The following is a 15,400-nucleotide window of genomic DNA, read 5'->3' as shown; positions in this document are numbered from 1 at the left end:
CCAATTTTCTCTAAAATTTCATCCCTAAATTATGCTCCGTTCGTCTACTTCATCCATAAAGGCGTAAACTATGCTCTGTTTGAGTTTTAAAAGACCGATAAGTGACTAAATGGACTAAACTGGATATAATAAAATCATGGGACATGTGCTTGGTTCGGATATTTGAAGGAAACAACCTAGATCAGTAGATCTTGAGCCCTGCCTTCAATAAATCAAAATTTTAGACACATTGCTTTGCCTTTTTGTTTTTCTTTCTAAACGAATTCCATTAAAGATGATAATAAAAAAAAAGAGAAAGAAGCCAAAGAAATACTCTTATTTTGTTTTTTAATTAATATTCCCCAAATATGGTCAGTATCTAACTTTTAAGTTTTTCTAGATAAACCCCACAAATTAAAAAACAAATGACCAAAAGTACAAAGTACAATGTAAAACAAATACATCCCTATTTTTCTTAAATTAAGGCTTCTACCTTATTTTTCATTTTCGTTTTTAGCTTCTGTTAGTTTTCCACCACACTGGTACGGTTGAAGACAAAATATGTAAATCCCACCTCAATAAATGATGGTTGAAGACAAAATATGTAAATCCCACCTCAATATATGGTGAAAAGAAAAACTTAGGGGCGCCATATAGCCGTGCCCATGTACTGAATAATCTCATGATGGACCAGGCCATTGGAAAATCAGAAAGTCTACAGTTACCGATCGGGATTTCCCGATCGGAATCCCGACGCCCCGCCGGCCACCGGATGGCTGATCCGTCCAATAATTCTAAAAAAAAAAAATCGAGTGGGCCCAAGCGAGAATAAATGGCATCCGACGTGTGTAAGTGGCCGATCCAAGCACTCCTTTTTTGGCCGATCCAAACACAAAAATGGAGTGCTTGGATCGACCACTTACACACGTCGGATGCCGTTTATTCACGCGCAGGCCCACTCGTTTTTTTTTTTAGAATTATTGGACGGATCGGATCAGCCATCCAGTGGCCGAAGCATGCCCGGCGGGGCGTCGGGATTCCGATCGGGATTTCCCGATCGGTAACTGTAGACTTACTCTTGGAAAATCAGCACATCTACAATCACTAACACTTATGCACAAAACCTCACATTAATGCGTGAGAGAGTTTGCGAATAAGTGTTTTTGGTTGTCGAAAATTTTTACAGCTTTTCAGTCAACAATCTAAAAATAGACTGTTTGGCTCAGAACGAGCGTGGACACAGTTATTAAAGCGTCCTCTTCAAAAAGCGCGAACTCATCCAGAAATCAAAATATTCTGCAGATTGAAAACTCAAAGGACCCTTCTTCTTTACCAGAACAATAAGAAATCAAATACTACAATCACCCCATTACTCAAAACAAGAAGTTAAACTATAACAGGGCACCGCGCAGGTAATCTACGAAACACTGACTAAGAAGATCAGGCTCAGCCAGTGAGATGTCTATTTTCTCTTTCTGCCACGAGGTTTAATTGAAGAAACATTCTTTGAAGTGCCAGTGAGCTTCACTGTAGACTCTTCCTCACTCTTTTCATCATCACTTCCATCAAAAGTCTCTGTTTTGTCTGTTGATTCTTCTTCTTCTTCTTCTTCAGGCAATTTTCCGGATTTTTCCTGTTTCGAAAGTCGGTCTCTAAGCTCTCTAAGCTTTGCTTTCTTTGAATTCAATACCCCAAGAAACTGGAACAAAATAATAGGACTTGTCATTCTAATGTTTCCGAAAGCAAGAAATAAACAACTGCTAAGGCAAAAAGAAGACATTTTTTTCAACTGTTAAAAAGTGGTAGAATTGGGAAAATCAAAACAAAGGATCTAACGACTCACAACAGTCAGATGCTTCAACTCTTCAATTTTCTCTCTTTACTTACCCTGATCCTTAACCCAAATACTGCCTTAGGCTACCCAGTTCGGTGGTCCCATATTAGTGCCTATCGTGATTTCTACAGGACTCAAGGTCCTGCCTCGCCATGGACTGCCCATATTAGGCACTTGGATAGCAGTTTAGTGGGAGATTGTGTATTGGCATGCGAATTAAAACTACGTCGAGGACAATTATGTGAGATCTCATCACCCAATGCAGCTGCATTGGGATTCAAGGACAGGGAATCAACTCAGGGGCCATATCCTACTTTTCTAATCCTGTTGAGCTTCACCTTGGGAATTGAAGCATTCATGTTCACCAAGGGGAGGCAAGATAGGAAAAGAGCTGAAAGACTTCAAAGTCCTCTCACACGCACACACATTAGATTCCTGAGTAACATCAGTGTGCTCTATGTTTCGAGGTGGAGAAGGAATCTGAAAGTTAGGCTACAGGAGTCTAACAAAAGATATACTACCCTTGAGCCTTGAAAACAACCAGTCACCAACATGTGGTGCTTCAACTAGAATATATATTACTTGTGATTGTGATACTGATCCTACTTGTTTCTGCTGTTGCTCTTCTCTTCTTTATAACCCTGTCAAAAAATTTAAAAAAAAAAAAAAAAACTAGCTGACGTAGTATACCACTTATGCTCCAATTTCAGGAAGCACATTAAAGGTCGAAAAGAATGTGGGTTAGTGTAGACCACACACCTTCGCATAGATTGCATCTTCAAACTCTGTCTTCTCATTGCTGAATCTCTCACTTTGTGCTAAACACTTCTCAGCTTCTACTCTTAGCTTGTCGAATGATTGTGTTTTCCATACAACTTCATCCTATATATATCGGACAGGAATAATCAGATCAAGGCAGAATGCAACACCATATTTACCCAAACTGGAAAGGAAATTACACAAAAGAACCAATAAAGAAGAAGAAACATCAAATAAGTATTTCCAAAGTTCCATTGAACAAGCTTCGACACAGCAATAAATAGGATTCAGATTCCAGAAGTAACGAAAACATGACATTAAGTTCAGAATCCAAATTAGAAAATCATACCATGACAAATAGGTTGAATTTCATTGGACCCAGAAATGATACATACGCGCATTCATGCGCACACAAACACGCACAAGTATACATGTAACGTAGCTACAATGAACCCAAACTAAACCAAGCCTTGTGACCTAAAGAGTAGCAATACCAGGCTCCTGCATTATGGCCCACCCAAGACTGATTAGTTTTAGTGCAAGCCAGGCTCAATGTAAAGGTCTTCAAGGGTAGTGGGACCGAATTCCATTCCTTGTCAAAGGTTTGGGTTAGCAAAAGACTGATATGTATCTAAGCACTCTTTTATGACTGGTTGCTAAGACAACATGGCACCACGGGCACAATTTTGCAGTTTCAGTGGAGTAACTACAAGTCTACAACTACAAAACAAAACGGGGGGAAGGCCAGTTTAGCTAGGATGCCATGTCCAAAAAGTTAGAGCCGCAAGAAGACAACAAAGTTCTCAAGCATATCTTTCATTCAGACATTCACAATGGATGTAAAGCATCTGGAATAAAATCGAGAAAACCATATACAGCAAATGCATTGATGAAAAACTTGGGAGAGGTTGAGAACTATGCATAATCTTACACTTAGTCGCACGTTTGCGTCCATGAGAAAGTCCAAGATTCCTGCTGTAGTTTCCTTATCATTGGGTGAAGGCTTACATTTCCATCGCCATTCTAGCTTAGTCCCTTCCTTCTCAAATGTCCATGACAACTACTTAAAATTACACAATGAGTGAAAGTATAATTAGCATTTATGAGCAACAAAAGAAATCAAAGTCTTCCAACATTAACAATCTTCATTGAGCTCAATGATGGAAACATAATTTTGTCCATAAGGGACCTTACGACAATCCAAGGCAAAGATACTCATAAATTGCATACATATTTCTGTTGTTTAACAAACTAATTCTAGTCTAATTATTGTCTCACAGCCACATTTAAACCACTAAAGGTAAAGGATACTAATTCGACATGAACTTCATGTTTAACAATATACTGCAAGCCCTAATTCTATAGACACAAATTACGCATTTCACCTTCAGCTATGGTTATTAGAGGCCAAACTACATTTAACCGTGTTTGCCTCATATTATTCCCTTTGTATTTGCGTGATATTATGTCATATTTGTGTTCAATGATTCAATCTTCATTATGGAACCTAATCATTGGGGCTTCAGAGTAAAAAAAAATTGGCAGTCCAGAGTCCAGACAAACAGGTACATAACCCCTTTGTTTAGCAAAAGAAACTTAATAAAGCCCAATTAAGGTAACTGATTCACAAACTTGAAATTCCAAGAACTGTTGGACCAAATTTCAAAAACACGGATTAAGAATTTTCACCAAATACAAGTATAAGGTAAGTTACATGCAACAAAATCCAGTGAACAATAAAACTAATACTTCATCAACAAACCCCATAAAGACTAACCTACGTACAAACCTTAGTAGCAGGAGCTCCTGAAGTGGTGCCACTCCCACCTTGAGAGCTCGCTCCCAACTAAGGAGCTTAATGGGAGCTCGCTCCTTACGAAGATGGGAGCTTTTGTATGCTCTTTATGTAGATAAACAAGGATTTATTAATTGGTCTTTAATGAACTCATATATGATATATCTAGCCCAAGTCATGATATCTTGAAGAAAAAAACCCATATATTGTAACACTAGCCCATTTTTTACACTTTCGGTGGACTTGGCCCTTATTTTTACTCTCTAAAATAATTTTAATTCTAAAGTGAATATTTTATGCTACATTATCTTCTTTCGTAATATATGTACAAGCTCATTTCACGCTCCCAACCCTACATTCCCCGCTCCTGCTCCGTGCAACTAAGATACAAACAAATAATCGCGAGTATTACATTATCAAACACACATCTCGAGATAATCAAATCGAGAACTAACTCTTCTGTGCCCGTTTCCGGCATCCGTAAATCTGTAAACCGATCCCGGCTGTTGAAACCCTAGGTGCCTCTCGGCCAACTCGATGTATTCGGAGACGGGTTGGTCCCACTGAGACGCTCTCTCCCTAACCTCGTCCTCAGTAGCTGAACAATTTCAAACGACGTGGTCTTAATCAAGCCAAATCGCATCAAAAATTAAACACGAAAATTTAGAGAGAGAGAGAGAGAGAGAGAGAGAGAGAGAGAGAGAGAGAGAGAGAGAGAGAGAGAGAGAGAGAGGGTATTCGCGGTACCGTTGAGGGTCCAGGCGTGGAGGCCGTCGGAGATGGAGAGGTCGAAGCGAGAGGGGAACCAGGTGGCCTTGACGAAGATTGGGTCTGTGGTGGTCTGGTCTGCGTTTGAGATTTCAAGTTTGAGGCATGTGTTCTTCGTTGACTCCATCAATGGAGGGACTGTAAGAATCAGTGGACGCAGGGGAGAGAGACTGTAAATCAGCGGAGAGAGAGAGAGAGAGAGAAGCTTCCCGCCTACTCTCAAACGAGACTAAACTGGCGATGCTATTCTCTGCGGTCGAACCATCAATTGACGCTGATGGAGGGGAAAATAAAGAAATGGATGCTCACCCGAAGGGCTGTAAATGGATCGAACAGTTCGCGAACTCGGCTCGTTTATACTTGTCTCGGCTCGGCTCATTTAGTAACAACTGACGAGTGGAGCTCGGATCGTTCGACAAAAGTATGACTCGTTTGACAAAATCTTGACTCGATTAAAGACGCTCGTTTAATAAATGACTAAGCTCGACTTGTTAAGAGCTTGGCTCAATCCAAACTCAAGCTCAAGTTTTTGGCTCGTTTAGCCGAGCTTGAGCTCGACAAAGCTCGACTCTGCTTGTTTTGCGGCCCTAACTCCTGTCCGGTCTGGCCTGTTTTTAACCTTACCCTGTCTTGTTTCGATAGCAATCGTGACCGTGTATTTACCCTTCAGAGCTTGTATAAAAAAAAATTAAAAAAAAGTTAATGCTAAAAATTATGGAGCTTGAATATCATATGAAATAGTCAACGGGCCTTTGGCCCAGCGGCATGGGACGGGGCCTAGGCCTAAGTAAATATAGGGGAAAATGACGGCCAAGGACGTGTTTAATAATTAATACCTTCTAAGGACATTTTCAGCATTAACAAATGTTCTCAAATGTTCTCAGCATGTCCTTGACAGGTATTAATTATCAAAACACGTCCTGGGCCGTCATTTTCCCTAAATATAGATCTCATCTCAGGTTCTTGATGGATTTATGGTCAGCCTGCGTTGTAATCTAAGTATTAACGCTACCTATGGCAAAAAAGAAAAGAAAAGAATGTCATATGTTTCATGAACATCATCCTAAAAAGCAAAGAGTTTGTATGAACGTGTCACAAACGCATGCAATTTATGGCGCTATATTGCCTGCTTTTTGTACATCTCGTGAGCATCATGCAGGGGCGGAGCTAAGATTTATCGACAATGGTGTAAATTACTTATAATCTGTTATGAAACCGGACAAAAGTTCAGATTTTTTGAAGTTCTATGGGACATTCGGACATCATGGGATCTAACGTGGAAATAACTCTACAACTATAACTCTTGTATCCATGGCAGGGGCGGAGCTAAGATTTATCGATGATGCGGGTTTTTTTTTTTTTAAACTCAGTGAGGAAAAGTGGCATACTTGCCAATCCAAATGGCATCAGGCCTTTAGACAGTATCACAAGACTATAGTTCTGGTAAACGCTTTGTTTTGTGCCAGACATTTTTCTGACCATTTGTTTAGGATTTGCTCCAGCTGCTGAAATGGATCTAGTTGTGCATTGCTCACATAGATAGGGAGACTGTAGACATATCAAGGAATTCGTGCATTCGTCGATTTCAATTGTCTCCTACAAAACGAACTTTTAAAATAGACATGGTTACAAATTCCAAAAATACTACCAAAAAAAAATCGATACAATTTTTTTTTTTCTCACTCTATACAATTACAACGAAAGAAATTTCAGGTACATTTATAAAAGTATATAGTCTTGTAAGCGATCTTAGATTAGCTGGTGTTAGATAGCTTAGAAATTATGTAAAGTTTTTAAGAAGGGGGGGGGGGGGGAGGGGACGGGGGGGGGGGTGGGGAACAAAGTTAATTTTAAGGAAATTTGAAACTTGAGGAAATGGGTTCGTCCGGGCTCATCCATGTGTTTAGTTGTGGTGTTGTTAAAGAGAGGTTTGGTGGCAATGGTGGACATTGTGAGGACAGAAAGGCACCAAAATATTTTTCATGGACTTAAGGGGCTGCGGTACCTGAGAAGCGGCATCAGGCAGGACGGGACGGGAGGGGAGGTAGTCAGGTAGAGGACGAGAGGAATCCCAGGCCAGGAAGGATCAAAACACTCAGCCCATAAATCATCAGCATCACCGAAACCAATGACATAAAGCTTTCCATCCATGGATACGGTGAAAGGGGCGAATCTGGTGCAGAGCGTCCCGAAGCCATTAGTATCCCAAATCGACTTTCAGGCCACCCATATTGGTGTCCGAACGAATATAATTCGATTGTAATTATGGGAAAAAATAAATTATAACTTGTGGCTCTTTATTGCCTTCTGTGTTTGTGTGCATGTACGCATCAGGACTTTTGACAAATAGGCACGAACTACAACTACCCGGAGCACCTTGTTCTGTGCTAAGACGTTTTGGCTGTAAGTTCGGAATTGCTTCAGCTTCTGAAATAGAACTTGCAGTGTCATATCTATGCATATTAACGCATTCATGCATTCGTGGATTTCAATTCTCTCCTACAAAATGAATCTGTAGATTGTACATGGGCCAAAAAGAACATTGCTGAAGTTGTTGTTACCAACACTTCACAGGAAAATGGAAGACAAGAGTAAACAAAGTGAATACAATTTCCATTTGGAACGCCGCCACCAAAAACCCTCGGTGATATTGACGGCAGATCCAATTTGCTCGACCTATCTAGCTATACATAGATCATAGATGTATATAAACTATCAGTATTCAGAAATTTCTCCCGTTGATCAAACTGCCTCGACCAACTCCTTGGCACTGATTTCTGATTCCTTCTCAGCATCAGCCTCCTCCTTGGGTGCTGTCGCAATATTGTCCTTCCGATTTTCAGCATTCTCGTTCTTTTCCAGCACAATTTCGATCTAAATTTGAGAGAGAGAGAGAGAGATCAGTACTAACAATTTGAGTCCAACTGGAAAAATGGACACAAAATGTTGAGCAAATGTACCTTAGGCTTCTGAATTATGCGGCCTTTTGCTTCATCCTTGATGCCAACGGTAGATGTCCAAACCCCTGATTAATTTTCCCGAAAATGCCCAATCATATTTAAAAAAATAACCATACAGTTAACGCTTTAGACACAGAAACACGTGCACGGACAAAAAATAATGGGAATGGTTGATTGACTTCATGAAAGTTGATCTAAACCATACACTAGAATTTTAGGTAGACAATTGGGTATGGTTTTCGGCATCGATTGCATTGTTGTTACCCTATTAATGAACGGTTAAGCCTAAAAACAGAGTTTATTACCTTTCTCCATCGCGAGTCCGTTGGCCTTCAGAATCTCAGCAATTGTGACGACAGTTGGAATAGCTGGTATAGATACACAGCAGATATTAGCATGCATAATGCCCTACAAACTGCCTAATATAAAGATCAACTGTTGAGCAACAATCAGGGAGACAGAATTCAGCTTAGGCTCACTTGTTCTAAACTTGTCGAATGTAAAATAGAAATATTTGTCTAAATTAAATCTGTCTTACAAGACAAGGCTAGTAGCCTAACGTTATAGCGTTCAGAATTCATGTGTTCCGAAACATACATAGGGCTACGTTCATATCGATAACAATTTTGTGTCTCCAGCAGTCCTACTTTCTAACTGTATCACAAACATGGTCTCTTCTTTTCTGTTCTTTTTTGAATGGAATCACAAACATACTTAGACAGAGAAAAAAAATACCCATGCAACAAATGAGGAAGTCCAGTATAATGATCCTTCATTTGCTCAATGTGCCTCATTCATGACCATAAACACAAAGAATAAAGTACACATATAACTTGAAGTAAAAATATGAAAGATCTCAGGAAGGAACACGTACCCATTCCCAAAGCAGAAAGCACGACGTTGTTGTGCTGCTTAATGCACCTCTGCCATGGATACAAGAGTTTGTCATTGACAAAATCCAAGAATATAGAGCAGTATTAAAGTTTTTTTTTTTTTTTTTTGTGGAAATTCGTAACTGATCCTACCAACCGCAACCTTAGGTCACATGGTCACTCCATAAACTGTATCCCCAGGGGCAGAGCTATGTTGGGGCCGAGAGGGCCCTGGCTCCCTCGGCCCCGGCTCCTCGAATGTCCGAGTTTCAAAAATTTTATTTTGTATATACCTAATTTTGAATATTATTGATAATTATTCATGTATAGTTTACTTATAATCTTAGTAATTTTGGTGCGATTTGATAAAAAATCGGTTATTTTACATTCTTATGTCTCAATTTCTTTCATAAAAAAAATAAGCACGTGATAGTTGATGTGGCCTAAAGAATCATTTCAATGTACAAATGTAATGAATTGGAAAGCAAAACCTTATGATATACTAAGTATACGTTTTGATAAAAAAAAATATATGTCTACTAAGCCGGGCCCCTGGGGTTAAAATCCTGGCTCCGCCACTGCCTATACCCTTCTATATCTGTTTCTTACAATATTTCGCTTGTAGGGAGGGTGGCCCAACAAGAATTTTCAGCATCAATTTGAGAACCAAAATAGCTCAAGGATAGGAACATTTCATGCTCATCCACTCGTAGTCAATACTCAAGAACAGTATTTTCGTCCAATAATGGGAATCCACAGATTAAGAAACATAGTGACGCTAAAAGCACTAGAAATTTGTGAGGATGAAATGCTCAGGATCAAGAGAAAAAGACAGAAATAGCAATATGAACCTTTATACTTCAACTTATATCATATGATGCCAAGGGAAAATCATTTTTGATCTTCTTGGAGTATTCATTTTTGTTGTCCAAGATCAATGGTACTGTTGGAAGGAGATCGCTTAATTTGCCAAAGATTCAAAAACAATGAGGAAGTTCCTCAATAAATCTTCAAATTTTGGGACCAAAAAACCAGTGTCAATCACAGCTTTGGAAAACCATCATAAAATGTTACTCTCTTTGTCCCAATTTGTTTGTCTACTTTTAAATTTTGCGTGACTCAAAATGTTTGTCCAGTTTTATGTTTACATAAATCGGTTCCCTTAATGCCCTCTCTCTTTCAACAAGACATGCATTGGAGGATATGCACACTCATCTTTAAGGTAAAAAAAATGAGGGATATTCTCGAAAACTCAAAAAAAGACTCGTAATAATCATTTGGTGCTTTTAAAAGGTTGAAATCTAAAATTTGTACAAACAAATTGGGACGAACAGAGTACTAATTATCAACCAACCAATAAACCGCCGATGCAACTACCGGATCAATTCAATCAATCCTAGAGTAATCATCATTTATAATTAAACTAGGGAAAGGATTTACGCACACCTCTTTTGTACAATACGGTGGACCTTTAATTTCTTGTTTCTTATCTATGGAAATTCACAAAATTAAGAATGGCAATTTCATATGGCAGACAGTAAGAAGTGTATTTGCACAAAAGCAGAGAAAAAGCCATTTTCCTATATCCCCTTTTTGGATGGAGGGATTTCCGCAAGAAAAGAAAAGAAAAGAAAGAGTAACGATTTCTAGTCAAATCACTTATTTAGATTGATTATTTTGGCAAGGAATGAGGGAAAAAGTTCGCAAATGCAATTTTTTAATTGGCTCTTTTCCTTTCTCACCAAAAGGGCTGCTCTTTCTTATCAAAAAGGGATGCTCTCATCTCGCCCTTTCTCACCATCCAAGGGGCTGTAAAACAAACAATTTATAAAAACCCTAATCCTCAAAAACAGATCAAGACATTTGAGAATCTAGAAGTATTTCACAAATCAAAACAATGTAGTAGAATCTTTAACGAATGCGAAAGAATGGTGCTAGTTACGCATGGTACTGAAACTGGAAAGAGAACATAAAGACCGTTAAAATAAAAGAGAGAGAGAGAGAGAGAGAGAGAGAGAGAGAGAGAGAGCCTTGGCGAGATTGAGGTAGAAGAAGAGGGGCTTCTTGGTGTTTGAAACTTGAATCCTGTTCTTCTTCTGTGCCTCTACAATCTTGCCCTCTTCGACCTTCGTGCTCTCGGCATCACCACCGTCCGCAGCGGTGTTAGTGGCGGTGGTGGTGGTGTTCGCAACTTCAATCGCTTCCATGATACTCCCTCTATCTCTCTCTCTCTCGCTCTGCTTTTGTTTGGGGAATGCAAGTATGATGAGGGAGAGAGTGGGTATAGTATTTGATCATTGGGGCGGTTTGCATGGGCCGACAAGAGCGGTGGTTGTCTGAGAGTGAAGGGATGGACACGTGGCTGTCTATGGGCTGCTGGTATGGTAGTTATTTTTTGGCAGTTACAACTCAAACGACAATGTTAAGAGAGAGAGAGAGAGGGGAAGAGATTCTAAATGCACACCAACTCCTTCTCAGTACGCCCACCAAATGAAAATGGACGGTTCGATGAAGCAAACGGTTCAAACCTGATCAAACCGGACCGGTTTCACTCGTACGTACCCCGGCTCTTGAAATATACAAGCGGCGGGTGCCCACGCGATGCGTATGCCGTTGTATGTGTTTGCACCTGAAAATCAACGATTCAACTCCTACTTCTCCACACAAATTTCCGTCAAGGAAATTTTTTATGTGTTCGAGCCAACTTACTCACACTTCAACTAATCTCTTCCCCGGTCCGTTCAAAGGCAGACCACCTACGCTGAGATTAGGGAATTCTCAAGAAATTCCTTTTCTTGCGACCTGACCGCCTCTAGAATCTAACTCTGGTAAATTGTGTGGAAAGCAAACCCACCAACTAATTGAACTATGGGCTTACCTGTTGTGTGAAGGCTCTTCATGCCATTTGTATTTGCTCTTAGTTCCTCTCTTTCTTTCTTTTTTTGTTCTTAGTTCCTTATTTGGCCTTTCTTGCCAGTTCTCCGTTTCTCGCTCTTGAAGAGGGATCAAAAGTTAGAAATGGTACAGTTATCAGGCTGGTTTGGTACCTGCCTATCTACTTTACATTTTCACCCTCACTTGTCAAACATGTGCGCACACAAATTCAAGGGCATTTTATGGGAAAAATAAATTATTAGTATCCCTCAAATTTGAATCGAGTCCAAAATAAGTGCTCTCCCTTTATAAGTAGAAATAGATAGATGTAGAATGAGAAAAGCTTTCTTATTGCGGAGCCGTGAAAATAGTTTAATTATTCGCGTAAATAGTTTTTTTTAAATCGGGACCATTAATTGCCGACACGGGTGACTAAGATTACGTGGAGCCGTGAATACAATTTAGTTGTGGTGCGCTTAGCGTACAATATTTAAAACAACCACTCCACATATAGAATAATGAGCAACAAACAAAACCCCAAGTTGTTTTGGTGGTCAATGAGAGTTAGGAGTTCGTTCTCTTTTAAGATTTCAGTTTTGGAACCTCCAAGGTGCTATCATCTTTAATTGAACTCCACTAGTGGACGATAGGTCTAATTGCCGACCGATTAGTTTGGGTGACCTTGACAAATTAAATTAAAGAAAAAAAAGGGAAATAAACAAAAAAAAAAAGGACTACTATTACCACACCTCCAAAGGAATTATGTCCCATATTATTTTGTGGGATTAGTAGTCCAACGTAATTGTTAAACAATTCCATGTCTGGCTCAACCAATCAAACCCCCCAAACTGAATTCGGATACAGTCCAGGTTTCACGATAAGAAGGTACGTATGGTTTTGATCTCAGTCACGTAATCCTTCAAAATGGCCTTCGCTCCAGCTCACAATCATTTGCTTGCGCTCACACTCTCAATCCTCGTACTTAGGAATTTTAGTTGCTTGATAGGTTTTTTAAAGACGTTTTTCACACTCATGCTCGTATTCGCCCACGCATTATGTGACTTAAGTTTGAACAACCAAATCTAGTCTTCCAACTAGTTCAACCTTGAACATTGTTGCAGGAGTAAGAGCTTCATGTGAAGTTCAGGCATTCGAAATAGAAAGTAACATTCTTAAATACGCAGAAGCGGATTCAAAGTTATTTCAGCTTTCAGTTGCACAAAAATGAAAAACGCAAATGGATATTCTCAATACAACCTTAATTTCATTGCCTCATTCGACCTCGTGCAGAAGATAGATTTTGCAGCTGTTATACCTATCCAAGAACGAAAAAGTTCACATTCAGTCACATGGTTTCATCATCTCGAGAAAAGTCGTAACTACAATAAGCCAATTAGTTCAAAGTCAAAAGCTACCTATCCTATGCAGGAAATTTCCATTTGTACTCTCTCTGTCGTTTGCGTTGTTTTGCATTGGTTATCGAGTCAATTTTATTCATGTGGGGGATTGTTGGAAAATATTATAGGATATAATATTTTATTTTAAGTTTGAATGAAAATTGATTTATTTGGGAGTGGCATCTTTTCATTGGCACTTGTTTGCCATGAACGGACGCGTCCTTCACAAATGGATGTGCCTCTTTCCTTGTGGCTTTTCGTAAAGTTGTGAGTTGGCCTATAAATATTATTTCGCTCATTCATTTTTAGAGTTGATTTTTCCTTCATTCAAGTCCTTTCATATGAGAGAGAGGTACAAACACAAGATGGTTTGCCAGGCTCTCTCCAATTGAAATGCTGCTTTGGGGGGATTCCGATCAAGTAGTGCTGAGAGATAGTCGTCCAATGCAAACTGTGAGCTCCGTAGCGGGGGCGAAATCTGTTTTAAGTACAGAGTGTCACACACAAACACTTGCATTGATCACCAATTGATTTCCATCAATTTCCAGGTTTTGAGTTCCGATTTTATTGCACTCATATAATTGGTTTCATCACAATTAGTAAACACATGTTTTTCCAACACTTGGGAAATAATAATGGGAAGACCTGGAACTTGTTTACGTACGAGTCTAACAATTCTTTCCGAAAGAATCTTATAATCTGAATGAAAAATTGCAAGATTGGATCAAGCACCTACACCTCGTGTGCTGGTCGGTGCACCACTCGTCGGTTCCCGGCCATAGAGGCTAGGGGCTCTTGTTTACCTCCAGGTTTATTGAACTTTGGCCCCTTTTGGCGTTTCCACACTCGCCACGGACTTAGGTTGAGTTTTGCTTAATTTGGCGTTTCCACACTCAGCCACGGTTGAGCCATGATCAGTTAACTGTCCATGAAGTTGATTGATCATTTTCATGTCTAAACAGAAGTCACACTTAATTATCTTGAAGTGAAACTTCCCCCTTGCCAATCCTATCCTAAGGATGCATGCAAAAAGGAAGCTCTTAATTAATTAGTTGCTTCTTTTTGAAACAAAAATCGAATGAAGTTTTACGATTAGAAAAGCAGGTGAGGTTGATGCTTAAGAAAGTGTGTATTCACAGAAATGAATCCCCTGCTGTGTGGTAATTACATCATTTTAAATGGCCACATCCATTGATCGATAATTGTTCTGCGAATTTGTATGTTTCGATTAGAGTGAGACTTATTACCATACAAGTGAGAAGTTGGATTAGGCTTAGTCCTAATTTTGGTTCAGTGACATTCTTTTTTATCTTCCTGTACCATAAGAAATGCAATGCAAATGCCTAGCCTTAATTGGTCTTCATTTTTGGGAATATAGTCAGAATTTCTCACAATGCGGTTGAACCCAAGACTGTGTTCGCTTTTGATTTCTACAACCAACCCCTTGCTTTGTGCACGGGCCTAATAAATGTTCTCTCAAATTATTACTCTTATTTCTCTATTTATCTCTCTCCACTTATTCTCCCAAAAAACTCCTTCAATTCTGAATGTCAAATTTGTCATGCATACTTAGATAGGTACCATAAAAGATTAATGGGACTCATTTAGTAAACAAATTAGGTTTGACTAGTTTACAAATTGACTGAGTTTGAACTCGAGTTTTAAAATCGTTAGTTAGACTCGGGTGAGACAACACCGTTTCGCACCGAACACAACACCCAAATTTGAAATCTTTTCAAGGGTTGCGGAAGGCTGTCATCTGGTGATTTGGCCTAGAGTCGGCACCGGGTGTACCCGTTTCCGTGGCTCTATTGATTCATTGGGAATTGGACATACTTACGTATACGTATAACTAGCAGTGAGCCGTGCTATGCACGGGAATTTGTTCCGCACCATATTAATTATATTCTCGAGGAAAAAAAAAAGTGTGTTGACAGGCTAATATATTGTGCCAATAAGAAATAAATTTTATTTGGAAGGGGATTCCAAATGAAAAATCATTGGAATGCTGTTAACCCATTCTTGAAAATACACTTGAACAACATTAAAAAGTAAATTAAGGCTTTGAATACAGCTTTTAACCAATTCAACATTTTTCATTTCTCTAATTGGATTGATAAAGGAAACAAAAATCACATGAATCCAGCTTATGGAAATCAACG

The 15,400-nt window shown here is 39.3% G+C and overlaps 2 protein-coding genes across 2 annotated transcripts; both read right to left on the bottom strand.

Moving 5' to 3' along the window:
- Positions 1-1,254: 1,254 nt before the first annotated feature.
- Positions 1,255-5,406, bottom strand: LOC131315263 (DNA repair protein XRCC4). The gene is made up of 5 exons (XM_058344411.1): positions 5,115-5,406; positions 4,823-4,965; positions 3,504-3,632; positions 2,573-2,695; positions 1,255-1,678 (listed from the first exon to the last, which is right to left on the bottom strand). Exons 1-5 carry the CDS (start codon positions 5,260-5,262, stop codon positions 1,442-1,444), a joined length of 780 nt encoding a protein of 259 aa, XP_058200394.1. The 5' UTR covers positions 5,263-5,406; the 3' UTR covers positions 1,255-1,441.
- A 2,221-nt stretch (positions 5,407-7,627) lies between these two features.
- On the bottom strand, positions 7,628-11,366 carry LOC131315255 (uncharacterized protein At2g34160-like). Its single transcript, XM_058344402.1, has 5 exons — positions 10,998-11,366; positions 8,970-9,018; positions 8,401-8,463; positions 8,096-8,160; positions 7,628-8,009 (listed from the first exon to the last, which is right to left on the bottom strand). Exons 1-5 carry the CDS (start codon positions 11,172-11,174, stop codon positions 7,878-7,880), a joined length of 486 nt encoding a protein of 161 aa, XP_058200385.1. The 5' UTR covers positions 11,175-11,366; the 3' UTR covers positions 7,628-7,877.
- Positions 11,367-15,400: the final 4,034 nt, after the last annotated feature.

This window comes from Rhododendron vialii, chromosome 2a, assembly GCF_030253575.1.
Source record: "Rhododendron vialii isolate Sample 1 chromosome 2a, ASM3025357v1".
NCBI lineage: Eukaryota > Viridiplantae > Streptophyta > Magnoliopsida > Ericales > Ericaceae > Rhododendron > Rhododendron vialii.
This window is presented reverse-complemented; position numbering and strand designations above follow the sequence as displayed.